The 25129-nt window shown below is 36.1% G+C and overlaps 1 protein-coding gene across 3 annotated transcripts in view; it reads right to left on the bottom strand.

The window, feature by feature from the left end:
* Positions 1–25129, bottom strand: part of TBCK (TBC1 domain containing kinase) — a gene marked incomplete at its 5' end in the record, with an annotated part of 227688 nt that overhangs the window by 121812 nt on the left and 80747 nt on the right. For all 3 annotated transcript variants that reach the window (XM_079700269.1, XM_079700270.1, XM_079700271.1), the window contains one exon: positions 22905–22990. In XM_079700269.1, coding sequence (XP_079556395.1) covers positions 22905–22990 — 86 coding nt within the window. The remainder of the gene's footprint in view (positions 1–22904; positions 22991–25129) is intronic.

Here is a 25129-nt window from a genome sequence, read left to right as displayed (position 1 = left end):
ACCCTTACTGAGTATTTTTTGAGACATGATGAGATGATATTTGAAAAATGCCCAAAATGTCTCATTAAAAATTTTTTATGAAGCTTATGTTCGATTACCACTTTCTAAATTAACAGGCAGCTTCATAAGAGACTAAAAGTAATGAGATCCAGGAATGAAATAATTTGGTTCTTTAGATGAGTGACAAATTTATTTTCCTAAGTTTACTCTCTAGAAATGAAACACACACACACACACCAATTAATTTTGTGAGATTTTGAAAGTGAGAAATCATTCTTAATTTCTAAAAGTAGAGTAAAATCTCCTTTGTTAATAACAAGTATCAAAGTATCAAAAACCAATAATAATTTACAGAAAAATCTGAAAAAGCTCTACTTTTATGTCAGTGCATGCTCCTATTAGACAAAGATTTTTGTACTACCTATAGCATTTAAATAAATAGTTTTTCAGCACCTATCAATTGTGAATTTACAAGTAGAGTTGAATATTTCTTTGCATTATACACAATTGAGTATCTATGCTATTAAATGCCAGTCAAGAACCATAAGGCAGTTATAGACTACATTAAAATCTAACTACTGTATGTGAAATAAACCCATTGCTCCTTACAAGATCATCACTTATATACACTGACACAGCCATTACAAATGGGGAAACTGAGGAGTACAGAGGTATGTGACTTCACTATAGAGTAGTGGTTGTAGAAAACAATAAAATATAATAAACTCTGAATCTTTCAGCCTAATTTAAATTTAAACATACAGTCTGTATATATAAGTTCCATCATTATTATTTAACTTTTCTTTCTTTTAAGGATATAAGTTATATTATGCTCTACGCTTCTGATCAAAGCCAATTGTTTGTCATTGGGAATCTTACCTGAGTTACTTCAGCAACAAAACTAACAATCCCTTTACCCACATATTGAAGAGAGTATGTGTATGAGGAAAAACGCAAAGTGGGGAGGAACCACCTGAAAGGATCAGGGGGAAAACATGCCAGGCTCACACAAAGCCAGGCATGGTTCATCTTACCACTAGCCAGAATTTTTTTTAAAACCCTGAAATAAACAAGGCATAAGATAGAGTACTCAAAAGGATATTGCCTTAGTAATGGGGCAAAATTATGCTCCCAAATTATGCTGCCCTGGTCTCACTTAACAAACCTTAAAGGTAAGCCTTGAAAAGATCAAACTGTTTCAATGTTACCTAGCTGCATCTCAAAAAAAAGCTCAAGAATATTTACAAGAACATATAAATATCCAATAACCAACAAGGTAAAATTCACAATGACTGAAATTCAGTAAAAAAATCAGTAGTGCAAAGTAGCAGGAAAAAAATGATCATAATGAGGAGAAAAATCATTCAATCAAAATGGACAAAGAACTAACATAAATGTTTGTAATAGCAGGCAAGGATGTCAAAATGCTTTTTATATCTGTATACATATGTTCAAAAATCTAACAAATGATTGAACACGTTAAGTAGAGACATAGTAGATACAAAAAAGAACCAAAAAAGCCTCTCTAAAGATGAAAAATACAATGTTTGAGTCAAAAAATACACTGAATAGGATTAAGAGCAGATCAGACACTGCAGAAGAAAAGATAAGTAAGCCTGAAAATACAGCAATAGAAACTACCCAAAATGAAACACAGAGAGGGGGAATAAAGAAAAACAAAACATGTCCTATGCATCAGTGAGCAACTTCAACCAGCTGAATATATATGTTATTGGAGACTGCAAAAGACAGAGAGAAGATGAGAGGGGTCAGAAAAAATATTTGAAGAAATAATAGCTGAACATTTTCCAAAAGTAATGAAAACTATAATCTGATAGAGTAAATAATCTCAAGAACCTGAAGCATGTGAAACATGAAGAAAGCTATACCAAGGTACATCATAATCAGATTTCTCAAAAAATCTTACACCATAGCCAGAGAAAAAAGACACACTATGTAAAAGCATCAGTGAGAGGAATGTTTTCTTGTCAAAAACAGGGCACAAAAAATGACAGTGGAACATTTTTCAAGTAATAATAATAAAAAAAACTATCAACTTAGAATTGTATGTCCAGCAAAAATATCTTTCAAAGAGAAAGGTAAAATAAAGACACTCACACAAACAGAAACTGAAAGAATTCATCAGCAGCAATCCTGCACTATAAGAAATGCTGAAGTCAGTCCTTCAGGCAGAAGGAAAATGATACCACATGGAAATCTGGACCTATACAGAAGAATGAAGAGACTCAGGATTATAAAAATGTAGTTAAATATAAAAAGCTTTTATTTAAAAAAAATCTTTAAAAATAAGTGACTCTCGGGAGTTCCCTGGCAGTCCAGTGATTAGGACGTCACGCTTTCACTGCCAAGGGCCTGGGTTCAATCCCTGGCTGGGGAACGAAGATCCCACAAGCTGCGTGGCACAGCCAAAAAAAAAAAAAAAAAAAAAAAGTGACTCTCTAAAGCAAAACTAATAATTTATGTGGAGCTTATAATATATGTAGAAATAAAAGGTAGGACAACAATAATACAAATGCCAGGAGAGTAAAATGGAGGTATATGTTGTAAAGTATTTATACTAAATGTGAAGTGGTATAATACTACTTAAAAGCAGATTATAATAAGTTAAAGAATTATAGTATAAACCAGAATTTCTTAACCTCAAAACTATTCACATTTTGCGTTGGACAACTCTTTCAAGAGGGAGGTGTAGTTTGCATTTTAAGATTTTTGTAGCAACCCAGCCTCTGTACTAGATGCCAGTAGCACTTGCTCAGTTTTGTCAAAAATGTCTCAGACTATGCCAAAAAATCCCGTGGGAGGCAAAACTGCCCCTGGTTGAGGACCACTGTGTAAATCTTAAAGAAACCAATAAGAAAACAACAAAGAGTTATAGCTAGTGTCTCAACAAAGGAGATAAAATAGAATCACAAAAAATATATCCAGCAAATCTGAAGAAGGCAGATAAAAAGGAAAAAGAGTACAAAGAACTGATAGGACAAATAGAATAAAAATAACAAATTGGTAGGTTTAAAGGCAGCCATAGCAATAATCACAACAGAAGTCAATGGTTCTTGTGATGGTTAATTTTATGTGTAAACTTTACTGACACAGGTGCCCAGACACTTAGTTAAAAATTATTCCGGATGTGTCTTTAAGGGTGTTTCTGGATGAGATCAACATGAAAATCAGTAGACTTCGTAAGGCAGACTGCCCTCCCTAATGTGAGTGGGCCTCATGGAATTTGTTGGAGGTCTGAATAGAACAGAAGGTAGAGTAAGGGAGAATTCACTCTATGCCTGATAGGATAAGCAGTGAAGAAAGCATAGTTCTAGCTTCTAAGGATCTTACAGTTCATTAAGAGCAGTAGCTATTCATTAAATATTCTCTCAATCCACTCCAATTAGGTTCTAGCCTTCACCTCACCACCAGAACTGCTCTTCTCTTGGTCATCAAAGGTCTCCATGTTTCTAAATCTAATGGTCAATTCTCATTCTCAGTCTTTACCAATCAGCAGGCTTTGACATAATTTACTATTCTCACCTCCTCTAACCGCCTGCCCCCAACCTTAACTTGGCTTCCAAGAAACCACATTCATCTAGTTTTCTGACTGCTCCTTCTCCATCTCTTTTGTTGGTTCCTATTTATCTCCCTGACTTAAGTATTGGCATGCCCTATATTCAGTGCTTAGAATTTTTTTCTCTTCTATTTTCTCCAAATGATGTGAGGACTTATATCTACAGCTCTATCCCAGACCTCTCTCCTGAAATCCAAACTGGTATGTACAAATGCCTACTTGACATTTCCACTTGTATATCTGATAGATATGCATATCATGTCCCAAACGAAGCTCCTGACACTGCTTCCAAAATCTGTGCCTCCAAGTATAGTCTTCCAAATCTTCGTTAAGAGTGATCCTATTCTTCCAGTTGCTCAGGTAAAGAAAACTGTGGAATCATTCTTTTTTTTTTTTTTTGGCTGTATGTGGGCCTCTCACTGTTGTGGCCTCTCGAGTTGCGGAGCACAGGCTCTGGACACGCAGGCTCAGCGGCCATGGCTCACGGGCCCAGCCGCTCCGAGGCATGTGGGATCTTCCCGGACTGGGGCACGAACCCATGTCCCCTGCATCGGCAGGCGGACTCTCAACCACTGTGCCACCAGGGAAGCCCTGGAATCATTCTTATCTCCTCTTTCTTCCACATTGTACATTTGTCACCAGCAGACCTGCCAGTTCTACCTTCAAAATATATCCAGAATACGAAAACTTCTCACCACTTCTACTGCTAATTTCCTGATTCAAGCCACCATCATCTCTTGCCTAGATTATTACAATAGCCCATGACTAGTCTTCTAGATTCCATCCTTGCCCCTCCTTGGATTTTTCTTACCATAGCAGGCAGAATGATCCTGTTAAAATGTTTAGATAAGAACATGTAGCTTTCAGTGGCTTTCCACTACCGACAATAAAAGCTAAAATGTTTAGATAAGAACATGTAGCTTTCAGAGGCTTTCCACTACCGACAATAAAAGCTAAAGTCCTAACTATGATCTATAACAGCGGTCCCCAACCCTCTTGGCACCAGGGACCAGTTTCATGGAAGACAATTTTTCCACGGATGGTGGCGGGAGGGGAGGAATGGTTCAGGAGTAATGTGAGCCGTGATGGGGAGTGGCAGAATGCAGCTTCGCTTGCTTGCTTGCCTGCCCGCCGCTCACCTCCTGCTGTGCGGCCCGGTTCCCAACAGGCCGGGACCAGGACAGGTCCGCGGCCAGGGGGTTGGGGACCCCTGATCTATAAGACTTTGTGTAATCTGGCCCTTCAATTTCCTGTTTGACCTTCATCTCCTTGTTCACTGTGCTCCCGTCACACTGATCTCTTGTCTCCTGGCTGCTCCTTTGACATCCCTGGAATGCTTACACCTCAGGGCTGTAGCTCTTGCTGCTCTTGCTGTTGCTTCTGTTTGGACTGCTCTTTCCCTCAATTCATGAAGGCATTTATTCAGAAGTCACCTTTTCTGTGAGGCTTTACCTTACTGAAATATTCAATCCCTCCTTCACCTGAGCACTTAACCTCCATGTCCCTGATTTAGCTGTTTTTCGTTTTTTCTTCAGTACTTATCACTACCTAACATATCACAAAGTATATTTATCTTTATTGTCTGCCCCCCACTAAAATATAAGTTGAATGAGGGCAGAGATTTCTGTCTTTTTTTTTTTTTTTTTCCACTTATGTAACCAGGGCCTAGGAAAATGTCTGGTACATAATAGGCACTCAAATATTTGTTGAAAGAATGAAATATATAATAAAGATATTTGAAAGGGACAGATTAAAAGATTAAATAGTCACAAGATTACACAATTTATTTAGAAGTTTTCAATACATATGAAATAAAGAGAAAATCAGTTAATCTTCCTTGGGGTGTGTGTGTGTGTGTGTGTGTGTGTATCCTTCATATTAAATAGTGGCAAGTATGGAAAAAACATTAAACTTGAAATGTTGAACTATATACCTATACCTTGACAACAATTATGAAAACAGTTATTAGAAATAAGCAAAATCAAGCATATTCTAATAAATATTTGAAAAGTATAATTCAAGTTGAATAAATTTCTTTAAAATATAACAACTCCTAGGTTCTCACCAGCACCAGTCACTGCTTACCAACTAAAGTCAAGTAAATAAATATGTAATATACTCTGTGAGACTGTAATGCCTGTTATTTATTCCTTCTATTATTTCTCCCTATTAAAATTTTAACTGATATTTTCATCTTAAATAATTTCTTAGCATATTGCTATATCTTCATAATACAGTCTGATACAAAGAAGACAGCAAAATAAGATAATTTTGAATACTAGGGTAGTTTAGGTTTTAATTTAAAAAATAACAAATAATGAAATGTTTTCTTACAAATATGAAAAATATATAAAATTAGTCTTATTAAGTTAGAGATATTATTAGCTACTTCCCGATTTAAAGTTGGAAACAAATCCAGTGAAAAGAAATCATACATTCATACATTCTGTTTTCTCCAGATCATGAAATTATATGTTCTTGAATTAGCCTAGTGCTAGTCTGCTGAAAGAGTCAGCTGAGTAAATACTGCCCCCTAGCAATAATCAAGAAAGTATAGTGTTATTAACCATTTCATGAAGTCTTTCTATATGGTCTGGTAATGTCAAAGTTAGAAACACCAATAGGAAAAACAAAGGCAGGGGCTCATTAACTTGATTTTCAAGAGCAGAAAATTAAGGTTTAAAAACTTACAAATGTATAAAAATGAAAAAGATTAAAAAAGGAAATATTTCTTATAATATAAACTAGGTGAATCTTTTGTCAAATGGATTTATTTACAAACATATTATGTGTTCTCTCTCTCTAATATACCTAGTAATAATAAAAATTAATACAAAAGGGAGTCCCTTCTAATTGACTTTCTTAATCTATTTTTTAAAGAACATATTTTCTGTGTACCTCAAGTCAAAAGCATTTTTATATTTAAGTTACTGTAAGCCACCCCTGTAAAATGCATGTTGACCATTAGATGGATGCCTTGCAATGATTCTCTGCCTTAGAAAAATGTACATCTAGCCATTCAAGTAAAGGATGCTTGAAAAACAGCAGGTTTTCAAAGCAGTAGACTATCATATATTTTCTTGAAACTTTGAAACTCTCGTTTTGTCATCTGGTAGCTACATATCTCTTTGAAACTTTGGGATTATTGTGAAGATTAGTTAATGGCTCTAAAACACCTGGCAGAAGATGTGGCATATATCAGATATCAGCATAGGAAGTACAATTATAATTCTTAATAACAGCCCAGAAGTTTCTACAAGAGGAAAGTATTTCAACAACCCAAAATTCTGAGTTAACCTCATGAAGCCATCTAACAGAAGCTGCACACGTTTTGGAACCAGGAGATAGGAGTGGAAGGTAAAGAGAAGAGAATCCTGAGCCCTGGGAACTGTACATGATGTTTCACAGCTAGAGGTAGACTCAATTAATGCAAGGCACAGACGAAGAAGGCTAAAGTATTTCTAGTCCTGCTGGCTCTCAGAATCAATATTCCTCAATCCCATGTCAACTACTCTGAGTTCACAAAATTTCAAAAATTCTTACATAAAATCTTTTCCCTCAACTTTTCAAATTCTACAAGATCCTTTATTTTGTCTATATCTGACTCACTATTGCCTTCTTAATCACATTTAAAATAACATGACTTGATATGAAGGAAAATTCTTGAAAATCAAGAATATGTCCCATAAAACATTTGTATTGTTCCATTGTGTTACTAATTTTCAAAAGACTGTTAGCTTTTTCAACAATGAACAAAGATGATGCCTTACGTTAAACCAGGATAAATTCGGTGGAATGGGAAACGGTTTCACATAAATAAAAAAACTACATAATACAGGCAACAGTGGTAATAAATAGCTCTCCTTATTTAACAGTACTCCTGGTCTCCTATCTTCTTAGAATCTTGGGGAAACATTTGCAAGTACAAAACCTGCCTTCATAACGAGCAACAAGGGGACAAAAGTCAGGAGGTGAGAATTATAAATCTATATGATAACAGTGATTTACAGAGCAACTCTTTAGAATATTTTAAATAGAAAAAAGTTATATTCTGATATTTTTGTGAACCAGTAACCCTGAAACAAAAGATTATCTGTTTCTAATCTTTATCTTAATAAAGCAGCCAATAAGTACTGCATTCTTATAGATAAAACAAAGTAGTATAGAACACAGTGCCTGGCACATTAATGACTGTATTGAATCTATAAGACGTGCTATGTAACACCTTCTGGGAGACGGAAAAGTACCTTAAAAATCAAGCAATAAGAAAGGTTAAAATTTAAAATGAAGTGGCAATCTCACCAAATCTGACAAACAAGAAAGTCTTTATTGTTGTTAGTATCATATTTCCTCCAGCAAAGTGTTTGTTAACTAATGCAGCAAAATAATATATCCATTATAGCTTGTAATATAATGCTTTTTTAAATGTAAATCATATTAACATAACCAAAGAAACAGTGCAACATGAACAGATTCTAATAAGTAAAACAAGAACACCGATAATGGTTAACCCCTTAATACTAACTATGTATTATCTCATTCAATCATCACAATAATCCTAAGAGGTAAGATTTATTATAATCAACATTAAGAGGACCATGGATAAGAAAAACTAAGTTAAGTGTTTAGCTAGTAAATTGAAGAGTCCGGATGAGAACCCTGCCCCATTTGACACCAGTGTCTGAGTGCTTACCCAAATTGTGGTCACAGACTTCTAGGGATCTTCAAGACCCTTCAGGGGCACCAAACTTCAAAGCTATTTTTATAACAATACTGAGATGTTTTTGCTCTTTTTTACTATGTTAACATTTGAGCTAATGGTGCAAAAACCACTGGTGAATAAAACTGCTGGCACCTCATCACAAATCAACGTAGTGGCACTAAAGTATAGAAGTCATATTCTTGTGAAGGAGTAAAAATTATTTTGTTAAATATCTTTTAAAATGTTCCATGAGACAAAATAGGAAGTATGCATAGAGTACTTGCACTGTGTACTGAAGTAAAAGGTTGTCTTGAGAGGGAGCTACAAGATGGCGGAAGAGTAAGACGTGGAGATCACCTTCCTCCCCACAAATACATCAGAAATGTATCTACATGTGGAACAACTCCTACAGAACACCTACTGAATGCTGGCAGAAGACCTCAGACCTCCCAAAAGGCAAGAAACTCCCCAGGTACCTGGGTAGGGCAAAAGAAAAAAGAAAAAACAGAGAAAACAATAGGGACGGGACCTGCCCCAGTGGGAGGGAGCTGTGAAGAAGGAAAGGTTTCCACACACCAGGAAGCCCCTTCGCGGGCAGAGACTGCGGGTGGCAGAGGGGGAGCTTCGGGGCCACGGAGGAGAGCGCAGCCACAGGGGTGCGGAGGGCAAAGCGGAGAGATTCCTGCACAGAGGATCGGTGCCGACCAGCACTCACCAGCCCGAGAGGCTTGTCTGCTCAGCTGCCAGGGCGGGCGGGGCTGGGAGCTGAGGCTCGGGCTTCGAAGGTGGGATCCCAGGGAGAGGACTGGGGTTGGCTGCGTGAACACAGCCTGAAGGAGGCTAGCGCGTCACGTCTAGCTGGGAGGGAGTCCGGGAAAAAGTCTGGAGCTGCCGAAGAGGCAACAGACTTTTTCGTGCCTCTTTGTTTCCTGGTGCACAAGGAGAGGGGATTCAGAGTGCCGCTTAAAGGAGTTCCAGAGGCGGGCGCGAGCTCCGGCTATCAGCGCGGACCCAGAGATGGGCATGAGATGCTAAGGCTGCTGCTGCCGCCACCAAGGAGCCTGTGTGCAAGCACAGGTCGCTATCCACACCTCTCCTCCCGGGAGGCTGTGCAGCCCGTCACTGCTAGGGTCCCGGGATCCAGGGACAACTTCCGGAAGAACGCACGGCGCGCCTCAGGCTGGTGCAACGTCACGCCGGCCTCTGCCGCCACAGGTTCGCCCCGCACTCCATACCCCTCCATCCCCCCGGCCTGAGTGAGCCAGAGCCCCCAAATCAGCTGCTCCTCTAACCCCATCCTGTCTGGGTGGAAACAGATGCCCTCAGGCGACCTGCATGCAGAGGCAGGGCCAAATCCAAAACTGAACCCCGGGAGCTGTGAGAACAAAGAAGAGAAAGGGAAATCTCCCCCAGCAGCCTCAGGAGCAGCGGATTAAATCTCCACAATCAACTTGATGTAGCCTGCATCTGTGGAATACCTGAATAGACAATGAATCATCCCAAATTGAGGACGTGGACTTTGGGAGCAATGATATATATATTTTTTTCCCTTTTTCTATTTTTGTGAGTGTGTATGTGTATGCTTCTGTGTGTGATTTTGTCTGTATAGCTTTGCTTTTACCATTTGTCCTAGGGTTCTGTGTCCTTTTTCTTTACTACTTAAAAAAATTTTTTAATAATAATTTTTTATTTTAATAACTTTATTTTATCTTTTTTTTTCTTTCTTTCTTTTTTTCCCCTCCCTTTTATTCTGAGCTGTGTGGATGACAGGCTCTTGGTGCTCCAGCCAGGCATCAGGGCTGTGCCTCTGAGGTAGGAGAGCCAAGTTCAGGACACTGGTCCACAAGAGACCTCCCAGCTCCATGTACTATCAAACAGCAAAAATCTCCCAGAGATCTCCATCTCAACCCCAACATCCAGCTCCACTCAACGACGAGCAAGCTACAGTGCTGGACACCCTAGGCCAAACAACTAGAAAGACAGGAACAAAACCCCATCCATTAGCAGAGAGGCTGCCTAAAATCATAATAAGGCCACAGACCCTCCAAAACATACCACCAGACGTGGACCTGCCTACCAGAAATACAAGATCCAGCCTCATCCACCAGAACACAGGCACTACTCCCCTCCACGAGGAAGCCTACACAACACACTGAACCAACCTTAGCCACTGGGGACAGACACCAAAAACAACGGGAACTACAAACCTGCAGCCTGAGAAAAGGAGACCACAAACACAGTAAGTTAATCAAAATGAGAAGACAGAGAAACACACAGCAGACGAAGGAGCAAGGCAAAAAACACCAGACCTAACAAATGAAGAGGAAACAGGCAGTTTACCTGAAAAATAATTCAGAATAATGATAGTAAAGATGATGCAAAATCTTGGAAACAGAATGGAAAAAATACAAGAAACATTTAACAAGGACCTAGAAGAACTAAAGAGCAAACAAACAGTGATGAACAACACAATAAATGAAATTAAAAATTCTCTAGAAGGGATCAATAGCAGAATAACTGAGGCAGAGGAGCAGATAAGTGACCTGGAAGATAAAATAGTGGAAATGACTACTGCAGAGCAGAATAAAGTAAAAAGAATGAAAACAATTGAGGACAGTCTCAGAAACCTCTGGGACAACATTAAACGCACCAACGTTCGAATTATAGGGGTCGCAGAAGAACAGAAAAAGAAAGGGACTGAGAAAATATTTGAAAAGATTATAGTTGAAAACTTCCCTAATATGGGAAAGGAAATAGTTAATCAAGTCCAGGAAGCGCAGAGAGTCCCATACAGGATAAATCCAAGGAGAAACACGCAAAGACACATATTAATCAAACTCAAAAATTAAACACAAAGAAAAAATATTAAAAGCAGCAAGGGAAAAACAACAAATAACACACAAGGGAATCCCCATAAGCTTAACAGCTTATCTTTCAGCAGAAACTCTGCAAGCCAGAAGGGAGTGGCAGGACATATTTAAAGAGATGAAGGAGAAAAACCTACATCCAAGACTACTCTACTCAGCAAGGATCTCATTGAGATTTGACGGAGAAATTAAAACTTTTACAGACAAGCAAAGGCTAAAAGAATTCAGCACCACCAAACCAGCTTTACAACAAATGCTAAAGGAACTTCTCTAGGCAGGATACACAAGACAAGGAAAAGACCTACAGTAACAAACCCAAAACAATTAAGAAAATGGTAATAGGAACATACATATCGATAATTACCTTAAATGTAAAGGGATTAACTGCTCCCACCAAAAGACACAGACTGGCTGAATGGATATGAAAACAAGACCAGTACATGTGCTGTCTACAACACACCCACTTCAGACCTAGGGACACATAGAGACTGAAAGTGAGGGGATGGAAAAAGATATTCCATGCAAATGGAAATCAAAAGAAAGCTGGAGTAGCAATTCTCACATCAGACAAAGTAGACTGTAAAACAAAGACTATCACAAGAGACAAGGAAGGACACTACATAATGATCAAGGGATCAATCCAAGAAGAAGATATAACAATTGTAAATATTTATGCACCCAACATAGGAGCACCTCAATACATAAGGCAAATACTAACAGCCATAAAAGGGGAAATCGACAGTAACACAATCATAGAAGGGGACTTTAACACCCCACTTTCACCAGTGAGCAGATCATTCAAAATTAAAATAAATAAGGAAACACAAGCTTTAAATGATACATTAAACAAGATAGACTTAATTGATATTTGTAGGACATCCCAACCAAAAGCAACAGAATACACTTTCTTCTCCAGTGCTCATGGAACATTCTCCAGGATACATCATATCTTGGGTCACAAATCAAGCCTTGGTAATTTTAAGAAAACTGAAATCGTATCAAGCATCTTTTCTGAGCACAATGCTATGAGACTAGATATCAATTACAGGAAAAAAATCTGTAAAAAATACAAACACATGGAGGCTAAACAATACTCTACTTAATAACTAAGACATCACTGAAGAAATCAAAGAGGGAATCAAAAAATACCTAGAAACAAATGACAATGAAAACACGATGACCCAAAACCTATGGGATGCAGCAAAAGCAGCTTGAAGAGGGAATTCTATAGCAATAAAATCCTACCTTAAGAAACAAGAAACATCTCAAATCAACAACCTAACCTTGCACCTAAAGCAATTAGAGAAAGAAGAACAAAAAAACCTCAAAGTTAGCAGAAGGAAAGAAATCATAAAGATCAGATCAGTAATAAATGAAAAGGAAATGAAGGAAAAAATAGCAAAGATCAATAAAACTAAAAGTTGGTTCCTTGAGAAGATAAACAAAAGTGATAAACCATTAGCCAGACTCATCAAGAAAAAAAGGGAGAAGACTCAAATCAATAGAATTAGAAATGAAAAAGGAGAAGTAACAACTGACACTGCAGAAATACAAAGGATCATGAGAGATTACTACAAGCAACTATATGCCAATAAAATGAACAACCTGGAAGAAATGGACAAATTCTTAGAAATGCACAACCTTCTGAGACTGAACCAGGAAGAAACAGAAAATATAAACAGACCAATCACAAGCACCGAATTGAAACTGTGATTAAAAATCTTCCAACAAACAAAAGCCCAGGACAAGATGGCTTCACAGGCGAATTCTATCAAACATACAGAGAAGAGCTAACACCTATCCTTCGCAAACTCTTCCAAAATATAGCAGAGGGAGGAACACTCCCAAACACATTCTATAAGGCCACCATCACCCTGATACCAAAACCAAACAAAGATGTCACAAAGAAAGAAAACTACAGGCCAATATCACTGTTGAACATAGATGCAAAAATCCTCAACAAAATACAAGCAAACAGAATTCAACAGCACATTAAAAGGATCATACACCATGATCAAGTGGGGTTTATTCCAGGAATGCAAGAATCCTTCAATATACGCAAATCAATCAACGTGATACACCATATTAACAAATTGAAGGAGAAAAACCATATGATCATCACAATCGATGCAGAGAAATCTTTTGACAAAATTCAACACCCATTTATGATAAAAACCCTGCAGAAAGTAGACATAGAGGGAACTTTCCTCAACATAATAAAGGCCATATATGGCAAACCCACAGCCAACATCATTCTCAATGGTGAAAACTGAAACCATTTCCACTAAGATCAGGAACAAGACAAGGTTGCCCACTCTCACCACTCTTATTCAACATAGTTTTGGAAGTTTTAGCCATAGCAATCAGAGAAGAAAAAGAAAGAAAAGGAATCCAAATCAGAAAAGAAGAAGTAAAGCTGTCATTGTTTGCAGGTGACATGATACTATACATAGAGACTCATAAAGATGCTACCAGAAAACTACTAGAGATAATCAATGAATTTGGTAAAGTAGAAAGATACAAAATTAATGCACAGAAATCTCTGGCATTCCTGTACACTAATGATGAAAACACTGAAAGTGAAATTAAGAAAACACTCCCATTTACCACTGCTACAAAAAGAATAAAATATCTAGGAATAAACCTACCTAAGGAGAGAAGAGACCTGTATGCAGAAAATTATAAGACATGATGAAAGAAATTAAAGATGATACAAATAGATAGAGATATATACTATGTTCTTGGATTGGAAGAATCAACATTGTGAAAATGACTCTACTACCCAAAGCAATCTACAGGTTCAATGCAATCCCTATCAAACTACCACTGGCATTTTTCACAGAACTAGAACAAAAAATTTCACAATTTGTATGGAAACACAAAAGACCCCAAATAGCCAAAGCAATCTTGAGAATGAAAAATGGAGCTGGAGGAATCAGGCTCCCTGACTTCAGACTATACTACAAAGCTACAGTAATCAAGACAGTATGGTACTGGCACAAAAACAGAAAGATAGATCAATGGAACAGGATAGAAAGCCCAGAGATAAACCCACGCACATATGGTCACCTTATCTTTGATAAAGGAGGCAAGAATATACAGTGGAGAAAAACAGCCTCTTTAATAAGTGGTGCTGGGAAAACTGGACAGGTACATGTAAAAGCATGAAATTAGAACACTCCCTAACACCATACCCAAAAATAAACTCAAAGTGGGTTAAAGACCTAAATGTAAGGCCAGACACTATCAAACTCTTAGAGGATAACATAGGCAGAACACTCTATGAGATAAATCACAGCAAGATCCTTTTTGACCCACCTCCTAGAGAAATGGAAATAAAAACAAAAATAAACAAATGGGACCTAATGAAACTTCAAAGCTTTTGCACATCAAAGGAAACAATAAATAGACCAAAAGACAACCCTCAGAATGTGAGAATATATTTGCAAATGAAGCAACTGACAAAGGATTAATCTCCAAAATTTACAAGCAGCTCATGCAGCTCAATGTCAAAAAAACTAAAAACCCAGTCCAAAAATGGGCAGAAGACCTAAATAGACATTTCTCCAAAGAAGATATACAGATTGCCAACAAACACATGAAAGACTGCTCAACATCATCAATGTTTAGAGAAATGGAAATCAAAACTACAATGAGGGGCTTCCCTGGTGGCGCAGTGGTTGAGAGTCCGCCTGCCGATGCAGGGGACACGGGTTCGTGCCCCGGTCTGGGAGGATCCCACATGCCGCGGAGCGGCTGGGCCCGTGAGCCATGGCCGCTGAGCCTGCGCGTCCGGAGCCTGTGCTCCGCAACGGGAGAGGCCACAACAGTGAGAGGCCCGTGTACAGCAAAAAAAAAAAAAAAAAAAAAAAAAAAAAAAACTACAATGAGATATCATCTCACACCAGTGAGAATGGCCATCATCAAAAAATCTCCAAACAATAAATGCTGGAGAGGGTGTGGAGAAAAGGGAACACTCTTGCACTGTTGGTGGCAATGTAAACTGATACAGCCACTATGGAGAACAGTATGGAGGTTCCTTAAAAAACTACAAATAGAACTACCATACGATCCATCAATCCCACTACTGGGCATATACCCTGAGAAAACTATAATTCAAAAAGAGTCATGTAACACAATGTTCATTGCAGCTCTATTTACAATAGCCAGGACATGGAAGCAACCTAAGTGTGCATCAACAGATGAATGGATAAAGAAGATGTGGCACATATATACAATGGAATATTACTCAGCCATAAAAGGAAACAAAATTTAGTTATTTGTAGTGAGGTGGATGGACGTAGATTCTGACATAAAGAGTGAAGTAAGTCAGAAAAAGAAATACTGTATGCTAACACACGCATATGGATTCTAAAAAGAAAAAAAAAGGTTATGAAGAACCTAGGGGCAGGACAGGAACAAAGATGCAGACGTAGAGAATGGACTTGAGGACACAGGAGGGGGAAGGGTAAGCTGGGACGAAGTAAGAGAGTGGACTTATATATACTATCAAATGTAACACAGATAGCTAGTGGGAAGCAGCCGCATAGCACAGGGAGATCAGCTCGGTGCTTTGTGACCACCTAGAGGGGTGGGATAGGGAGGGTGCAAGGGAGATGCAAGAGGGAGGGGATATGGGGATATATGTATATGTATAGGTGATTCACTGTTATACAGCAGAAACTAACACAGCGTTGTAAAGCAATTATACTCCAATAAAGATGTTTAAAAAGAAATCTGTTGCTTAGTGTAAAAAAAAAAAAGATTGTCTTGAGAAAAAAGCACTTGGGCAATCATTTCAGCTATGAGTGAATGTAGGTGTTTTTTTCAAGAAATGCCATTTTTTACTTGTAAGAATGACATAATGTTTTTCAGGCTTGGATATCTGGCAGATATTTCTCCAAAATGCAGTGAACCTTTCACTTCAAGAAACAACTCTAGCTGTCAGGTGAAGATTAGAATTTTGGAAAACTTGTATTTGCCACTGTTAGTTTGGCAGCTTCTCAATACTTAATGACTTTTTGGATGAGATCAGTGGTGGTATTAACTAATGTGATTTTTTTGATATTGTATAATAAAATGTCTCATAGTTGAAAGATCTGCATAATTCAGTGCACCAGTATTTTCTAAATGACCAATGCACAACCTTACAAAATCATGTATGGGTAAAAGAGCCATTCAAAGTGCAAGACAGATTGATGGACTTGAATATAAAATAATCTGAAAAGTTCACTGATATAATTTTAGACTGTACATTGCAATTAAGCTTTAAGAAACTACCACTGTCTGAAAAGGTCCTTTGCCATTACATGCCCGTGTAGGGCCATCAGATTTTCTTCATGTACTTCAACTAAAATAAGGTATTACAACCGGACTGAATCTAGAAGCAGGTATGAGAATCTAACTTTCCTCTATTAAGTAGAAATTGCAAAAATATAAAACAATACCACTCCTCCATTATTTTTTGTTAGTTTTGGAAAATAATTATTTTTCAGAAAAATGTTATTTTGCTAACATGCAATGGTTTTATTATTGTCATTTTAAAATAAATAAATACATAATTTTTTAAATGTCTCAGTAAATACTAAGAGATATAAACCCACATAAAAACTCTTTGGGATACTTGATAATTTTTAAAAACGTGAATGGGTCCTAAGACTGATCAAAAAGTTTGAGAACTGCTGCATCATACCATACATCCTTCTTTTTTCTTTAAAAAAAAATAAAGTATAGATGATTTACAACATTGTGTTAGTTTTAGATGTACAGGACAGTGATTCAGGTTTGTTTTCTATGTCTGTGAGTCTATTTCTGTTCTGTATATAGATTCATTTATATTATTTTTTAGATTCCACATATAAGTGGTATCATATAGTATTTGTCTTTGTCTGACTTATTTCACTAAGCATATACTTCCTTTTACTTGTCTCTCAACCAGTAAAAGGATACATTAGATTGAAAACAGAGTGAGGATTTACTAAAGGGGGAAACTTGCTGGACACGTAACTTGTATGTATGTGTTCTTAGCAAGAAGATACCAAAATATTACTTTGTTATTGCCTATGGAATTAATAAGTCTTTGGCTTCTGAGATATGAGTCCTTTCTGAAAGGTAATTAAGCTCTATTGTAAGAAAGAGAGCTCAGTAAGCCTTTTGTATTCAAGGGCTTTAAAGAACCCAAGGTCAGTAGGATGGGGTTAGGACTAAAGTCAGGGAAAACAGCAATAGCTAGACAAAGGACACATCCTGGCACTCCACAGATGGATTAGAACAGGTTAGTGGGGACTCTTGTTATGGGAGACTCTAAACAGGGTGCAACTTCCTAATTTACCCTGTAACCACACTTGATAAAAATCTAAAAAGCTCATTGTCACTAATCTCCTCTTTAGATTAAAACCTAAAATTTCTTTATGTAACAATAACAACATGAAGGCCAGGAATGAATGAAGGAACAAATGAACAAACAAAACAAACAAATAAATACATAAATATTTCTGAGAAATACTTTCACATTTTTGGTTAGTACAAACTCAGCTCAATATAAATTTTAAAAATGACAGTGATAAACTTTTAGGGAGGGAGAAAATCAGTAGTAGTATAAGCATCGATTAAGACTGTAGTTAAATAACAATGGTTTTGCCAGCATACTTGCTTATCACTGAATTTGTTAGCTTTATCTTTAGCAGACAGTAGGTTCAAGAGGCACATATAGTACTGAGATACAGCCCCTATCATTTCTCTTACTGGCCACCGGACAACTTTTCATAATTTGCAGGTTGAATGCTCTTTATAGCATTTCAGAAAAATAGTTTCCTTAAGAATGAAGGAGCTCACTTTCCTGTTCTCATTTCAAAGGCCTGGTATGTTTTCAGAAGCAGAACATTTACCAAGACAGAAATGATAAAAATCACTCTGGCCCCAATTTTGCCAAATACACATTACTCACCCTATTTATATGTAAATCACATAACTACCATGATATATATAATCTAAGCATCACATCAGTGCACAATATTCCTAACTATTCAAGCTTCAGCAGTACTCAGTATTCAGAGTTCTGTGACCCACAGCAAATGGAAAGGAGCCAGAAATCACAATCTTTCCTGCAATAGGAGTCTGCATTTTAATGATGGAAGATTAATGAGGGCTTACTTTGATAGGATTAGTTATTGAGCAGGAAACTCAGTTTGGGATCTCATTACCAAAGTGTCCACATTTGTCCTTGATGAATCCTAGCCTGTATTGTTGTTGGAGGTGCAGAAAGTCACCTAAGCAATCATCTTTTTTTTTTTTTTAACATCTTTATTGGAGTATAATTGCTTTACAATGGCGTGTTAGTTTCTGCTGTATAACATAAGCAATCATCTTAAAGGTAGAACACTGAAGGCAATAATTCGGGAAAAAAAAAGAAAGCAAGACTGCACATAACAAACTAATGACATGTAACTAAAAATATGTGATTATTAATAGAATAAGAAAAATGTTAGAAAAATTCTCCATTTCATCATACCTCTCCCACCACTATTCATTGTCAATAATCTCTACGTTAAAAACATCAAATCTGTTTGCAAAATTAAATTTAAAAATAGTCTCAACATTTTCATGTTATCTCCAAACTTGAGCAACAGGCCAACAAAACACACACAAAAAAATCAAGATTTCAAAAAACAAAAAACAATCTTCCTATTAACATTTTTACTGTGTTAAATATCTTTCCTTTTGCCCTTTCTCTGTGACAAAAGAATAGTCAGAGAAAAGGGAATTTCCTCCAGGTTAAGATATATTCTCTTTCCCCTAACTTCTCTTTTATTAACTCTAGGACTCTCAATAGTGATAGAAGTGTTCCCTAGAGGATGTTTGGAAATACATGTAGAGTCATTTTTCAGAAATAACGTGTAGGCATTTTATTGTCAAAACGATTAGGGGGTTATTATAGACAATCAGTGGCTGGGGGCCAGGGATGCTCAGTATTTGCCACATACTGGACATTCTCAACCCACAAGGAATTGTCCCCCACCCCATGTGACTTATGAATGTCTCATAAAACTAATCACACTATATATATGAATCAATATTACTTTCTCATTACTAGTATTGAAGCTTTTACAAGAAGTTATACAAAAATACCCCAGTAATTATAGGAGAGGGTCATAATGGAGAGGGAAGCTAAATAGAATAAAGATATTATATCAAAATTATTGAATTATTAAATAATTAACTCACCTTATATAGCAGCACATTTAACACTAAAGTACCCTCCACTCAGATTTAACAAACATTAACTAACATTTTGTCACAAATGCTTTGAAAAAATTTCAAAACAAAATAGTACATTATAGATTCCAATATAATGGAAAGCCCCTTTCTACCATTCCTCAATTCTAATTCTCTCTTCTTTAAATATTATGTTTTGTACTTTCTATAACTTCTGTAAGAATTCCTTCCTAGATGGAAATTATAAATCCGACATTCCATATGTATGTCTTCTAGGCAAGCTAGAACTTATTTTTATGTATGGTGTGAGGTTGGCTTTGATTCCCACCTCCCTCCATATAGTTATCCAATTGCATCAGGGCCATTTATTAAATAATCTTTTCAAATTGACTTATAGAGCCATTTCTGTCATATACCAAATTCCATATCCGGATGGGTTTATTTTGTGCTTTCTGTTTTACTAGTTTATATTGATATCACTGTATTAGTTTTTTCTGGGTTAATATTTTCCTCATATTTTTTTAATCTCCTTTTTGACCAATATCCTTAAATTTTTACATTTGTCTCATAAACAGCATATAGATGGATTTTTTTTAATATCTAAAAATTTCCTTTATTAGGTAATCTACTTAGCCTACCCTCTTTCTGTGTTTTCTCTATGTTTTTAAAGGGGTGGATGACTTTCCTTTGTTCCACACTCCCCCATTCCATTTAAAAGTTATACATTTTCTTTCTATTCTTTTAGTGAGTACCATTAAAATTTTAATATGCATTCCTGTACTTCTACATTTCTTGTGAGCAGAGACACTAACTGCCTTTTGTTCTGTAGTATAGTTTCAATGATGTTTGTATAAAAATAGCCTTGGTAAACAGAGATAGAGTCTCTTTTTGCAGCAACAGACAGGTTTTCTTATAGCCTCAGAAGAAAAGGATAGCTTCTCTCTCTCTCTCTCTTTCTTTCTTTCTCTCCAGAGTAAAGGGAAGATATGTTTACTATCCATTAAAAAAAAAAAAAATCAAGTTCCCTAAACTCGGGGTTCCTCTCCTATAACGCAATCCACTGCATTATGCAGGTATCATTTGGACCCTCTGTGTTGTCTCTATGGGATTTGGAAGCAAGGGAAATCAAGACAAATATGCTAATGCTCATGTTGCTTGCTGTGCTGTGAGTGAGAAAGTCCTTTGTCTCTGACACAGGAGTCTTGGATTTTCTGCCAATATCCAGTAACAGGCTCACTTATTAGCTTTGGAGCAGGGTAAAATCAAATCCCAGATCTGAAAGGATGCCTGACTTGATGTCTAAATATAAAGAGCATATTTACTTTCCCCTCAAATGATACAAAATCATTAGAACACTTTTAAGTTGAGATCCCACTGACTGTTACCTTTCATGTTATTGTTATCTAGAATTTTACTTCCATCATGCTATTAGCCTTTCCCAAATTGATTTTACGTATAAATATTTAATAGTCATTTTTTAATTAGATTGCAAACTTGTGAGGATTAGAGGAGTGCTTAAAGAGGGTTAGAGCAGTGCTTAGTGCACAGTAAGCGCTTAATATATGTCCACATTATTTTATTTTTTTATTTTTTTTGCGGTACGCGCGCCTCTCACTGTTGCGGCCTCTCCCGTTGTGGAACGCAGACTCCGGACGCGCAGGCTCAGCGGCCATGGCTCACGGGCCCAGCCGCTCCGCGGTATGTGGGATCTTCCCGGACCGGGGCACGAACCCACGTCCCCTGCATTGGCAGGCGGACTCTCAGCCACTGCGCCACCAGGGAAGCCCCACATTATTTTTTAACAATGTTTTTTGCTTGCCTCTTCTCATATACCATACACTTTCAGAGTTTAATTTTTCTGATTAAGCAAAGATAAGTTATTTTTCCATGTGTGATTTTTTAATACTATGTTCATGAGTATGTCTAAGGATTTTATCAGACTATCTTTATAATTCCATACATATTTTTCTACATAAATGATTCTTCTCAATCTAAAACTCTGACTAAAGCAGTGTAGTTTTCTGTTTAGTCACTGAGCACAATTAGGTGCTTTCAAGGGAATTTTTAAAAAAGAATTATCCTTTTTTTAAAGTATTTTTTCCCTCAGAAACCTAAAACAATTACCAACTCGGCAATCAGTTCCTTTATAATTTCTTCAACTCTAGCCATAAGATTTAATCTAGTATTGTCTTATGCCATATCTCACATTTATAATGTGAAGCAGGAAAGGTAGGGTTATGTACAAATGAATACTTAATATGATAATATATATACTGGTTAATTTTTTACAAAGTTTTCTATCTCTATACATAATTATAGGGTTTGATCTTATTTTATTTGTTTTATAATATGTATATATATATTCTGGAGCCCTCATTGAGCAAGCTATGTACTCAAATGAAAGGTATTTCTCCATAGGCTTAGAAGCAAATACCACTGTAAATATGAAGGATGGCTACTTTAGGCCTGACAATGACATCACAGAATTACAGTGCAACATACAGAGCAATGAACTAGAATTAGTACACCTATGTTTTAGTCTCTGTTCTCCCACTGGAAGATGAACCAGACTAGGGGCAGAGGGCTGTAAAATGACATAAGTTAAAGTTTTATGTTCTGAGACTATTTAATTTTGTTACCTTCTCAAACAATAAATTTCTTATCTATTAATGCTGAAATTACTTGCTTCATACACCTTACAGATTTGTCTTGAGAATCAAATGAAATGTTTGTGAAAGTATTTTTAAACTTCAAAGCACCCTGCAAGTATTTATACTGTAAGTGTTACTGTTAACACTTTAAATGCATTAGTACAGTGTTAATATAAACATTTTTCACCCCCAGTCTTACCATCAACATATGGGTTTCTGGATATAAGCCTTAAGAGGAAAGGTATGATCAGGAAGCAAAGAAGGTTAAGATGGAATAAGGAGATTGCTATCTCAAAAAGGTTCTTTTTTGTTTTGTTTTGTTTTACAAAGTCCTATGATACTGTACTCCAAGTGTCTTTTAAAAGAGGTTTGAGTCCGTGTCACATACTACATGTAATAGGTTAAGCTATACCTTGGCTAACCTTTGACAGTCAACTCTGACTTTTGGTTTGATAAGGAACCCAAGAAGCTAATGAAGTAAGACAAAATCTGGCAAAGTTTCCAAGGTAATGTATCAAGCAAAACACAGAAGCAGCTACTTAAGAATTTACGAAGTTCAAATTTCCTACTTCTTCAAAAACAGGCCTGAATATCAAAAAATCCAAGTGAAAACTGCTAACATCACAGTTTAATACAACACTCACACTACCCGGTTTTTAAAAATAATTTGATAGTATCAAGAAAAATAAGATATTTCCCCTTTACTTAAAGTGAGAATATGGAAGGTAACCACACAAACTTTATAACAAAAGACTATAATTAGTAGCAGGAACTTGTTTAGATACATGGACTTCTTAGGACAACAAAACTTTAAAAACAGTACTTTGTTGTGCTGCCGATTTCTGCTTTTTTTTTTTTTTTACCTCATTTCTATTAATGCAACAAGTACTTACATCTGGAATAAATCCAATTTCATTGAGATGATTGCTTAGCTCTGGATCATGGAATGCAATCATCTGAGAGAATACAGTCAGATACTCTGAAATGACAATAAAGTTTAAGACAATCACTTTTTTTTTTACATAGTATTTCAAATAAAGACATTAAATCCACATAAATTACAGTTTCACTTACATTTTGAAAGAGATTTGGTTTCTCCATGAAGAGAACATACTTTATTAATTTTCCATTTTGTTACTACTTCAAACATGGCTAATTATTAAACAAACAAAGCTTTTCATTAAAAGCTATGCCACAACTTATTTTCTACCTTCAGAGATGTCACTTCATTTCCTGAATCACAAATTATTCACATGATGAATGATTTTTTCCTATTAAATTCAACAAAATCATTTTGTCTAGTGATATTAAATCTGTCTTGCATTTATTAATTGTTCAGAAAGTGTAACAGATACTTAAATAAGGAACAACACAGTCACAAATAGAATAATTACACCTGAAATTTGTTACATATACAGATATATGCATTTGTTCCAGTAAAGTGAAGACCCAGGACAGATCCTAAGGCCCAGGGAACTTCTGGGTTCAATTAACTTTTCTTTAACTTCTTTTTTTCTCCTTCCAATTAGCAATCGTATGTTTATAGTCCTAATTTACCTAGAAGCCAGAGGTATGCAACATCAACAATCATAAGCATTCAACTTTATGTTGATGAAATCATATAGTTATTAACTTTAAAAAGCACACTTCATTTTAAACTAGAAAATCATGCCTCAGGCAATTGTCCAAGGCTATGCTCCAGTTTATTAACTATCTTTCTTATCTGAGCCTGATAAAAGATAATTACTATGTAGGATTACATGGCTAATTAAGGATCTACTGAAGAAACCTAATCCATCATGAAAACATTTTCCTTGTATTCTGCCAAACACTTATGGTTAGATTTATATATGTGTTATAACTGCATACATATATATATACACACACACATACATATATAAATATACACAAATATATATGTGTATATATATATAAAATACACTCATAAATATGTATATACACTTATTTTGTATATTATTATATACCATATATGTAAATATAAATTATAAGGCTGGCAAAAGTTTTGGTTGCTCAGGATAAGCTCTGGAATGAGATACAGTATGGTTTGTTACATTCAGAAAAATTTCTTTAAGGGGGAGATATGACAGAACTGATGATATCAGCACTATGCCAAATTTCAAGTTATTTCAAAAATGAATTTAAAAGTTCCTTAGAGCAAATAAAAAAGAACTGAAATGCATATGTCCTTTGATTTATAAACCAACCTGAGAGAATTTAAGAGGACCTACAGAAAAACAGCCTGGTAGTCAAAATAAAACAAAAGATCCCATGGATATTACTGCTGACTCTTTTAAAATATTCATAAAATACTCTAATTGTGATTTATATTAATGAAGATTTGCATCTAGAGCTATAATAACTCCCAAAACAGTATTTTCTAACTGATAGGTGACCTATGTAAGGGTAAATGTTATTCTTTAAAAAAACCCAAGGTATTTATGAAATTTCCTCTTAAACTTCAAGTGAGGTTTAATGTTGTACTTTTGCACACAATCATGTCTTATATAAATTTCTGTTTTACTGAAACTTTATACTTTTTAATTTTTTGCAATGAGATATAAAATGAAAATAGTCTTTTTCCCTTCTAATCCCACCATATTAAAAATTCTTATTCCTCTGCTATAGTTTTTTTTATTTATCATATACTTTTAAATGACAATTCTCAAAGAATTCAGTGTAAGGATTTTATATGACACTATCATATTTCTGTGCAGCTGTTTATAAATAAGCTATCTATTTGTTTTCAAAAAATTTTTCATAAAAGAGATACAGAGATGAAATTTTATTAAGTCCCACACATGGATATCCTTATTTTTTCCTTTTCGACCAGTCTTTCTGCTTTCATTCTCTTAGCAGGGGTAAGGAGAAGATGAAGGATAATGGGCAACAGATTTAAAGCAAAAGGTGTCCTCTGCTCACAAACCAAAAATGGCATTCTCAATTCTGTAACTATTTGTAATTTTCTATCAGGCTGCTAGCTTATTCTGAAGATGGAACTATAGATAAATATGCAGAGAGTCATAAATCTCTTGTCAACTAAAATGTGCCCAAACTAAATCATTTGGTGACATAAGACTCACGGCACTCAAAAAAAGTC

The sequence above is a fragment of the Hyperoodon ampullatus genome, assembly GCF_949752795.1.
Source record: "Hyperoodon ampullatus genome assembly, chromosome: 1".
NCBI classification, from domain to species: domain Eukaryota; kingdom Metazoa; phylum Chordata; class Mammalia; order Artiodactyla; family Ziphiidae; genus Hyperoodon; species Hyperoodon ampullatus.
The sequence above is the reverse complement of the archived record's forward strand: the minus strand, read 5'-3'. Positions and strand labels throughout refer to the sequence as shown.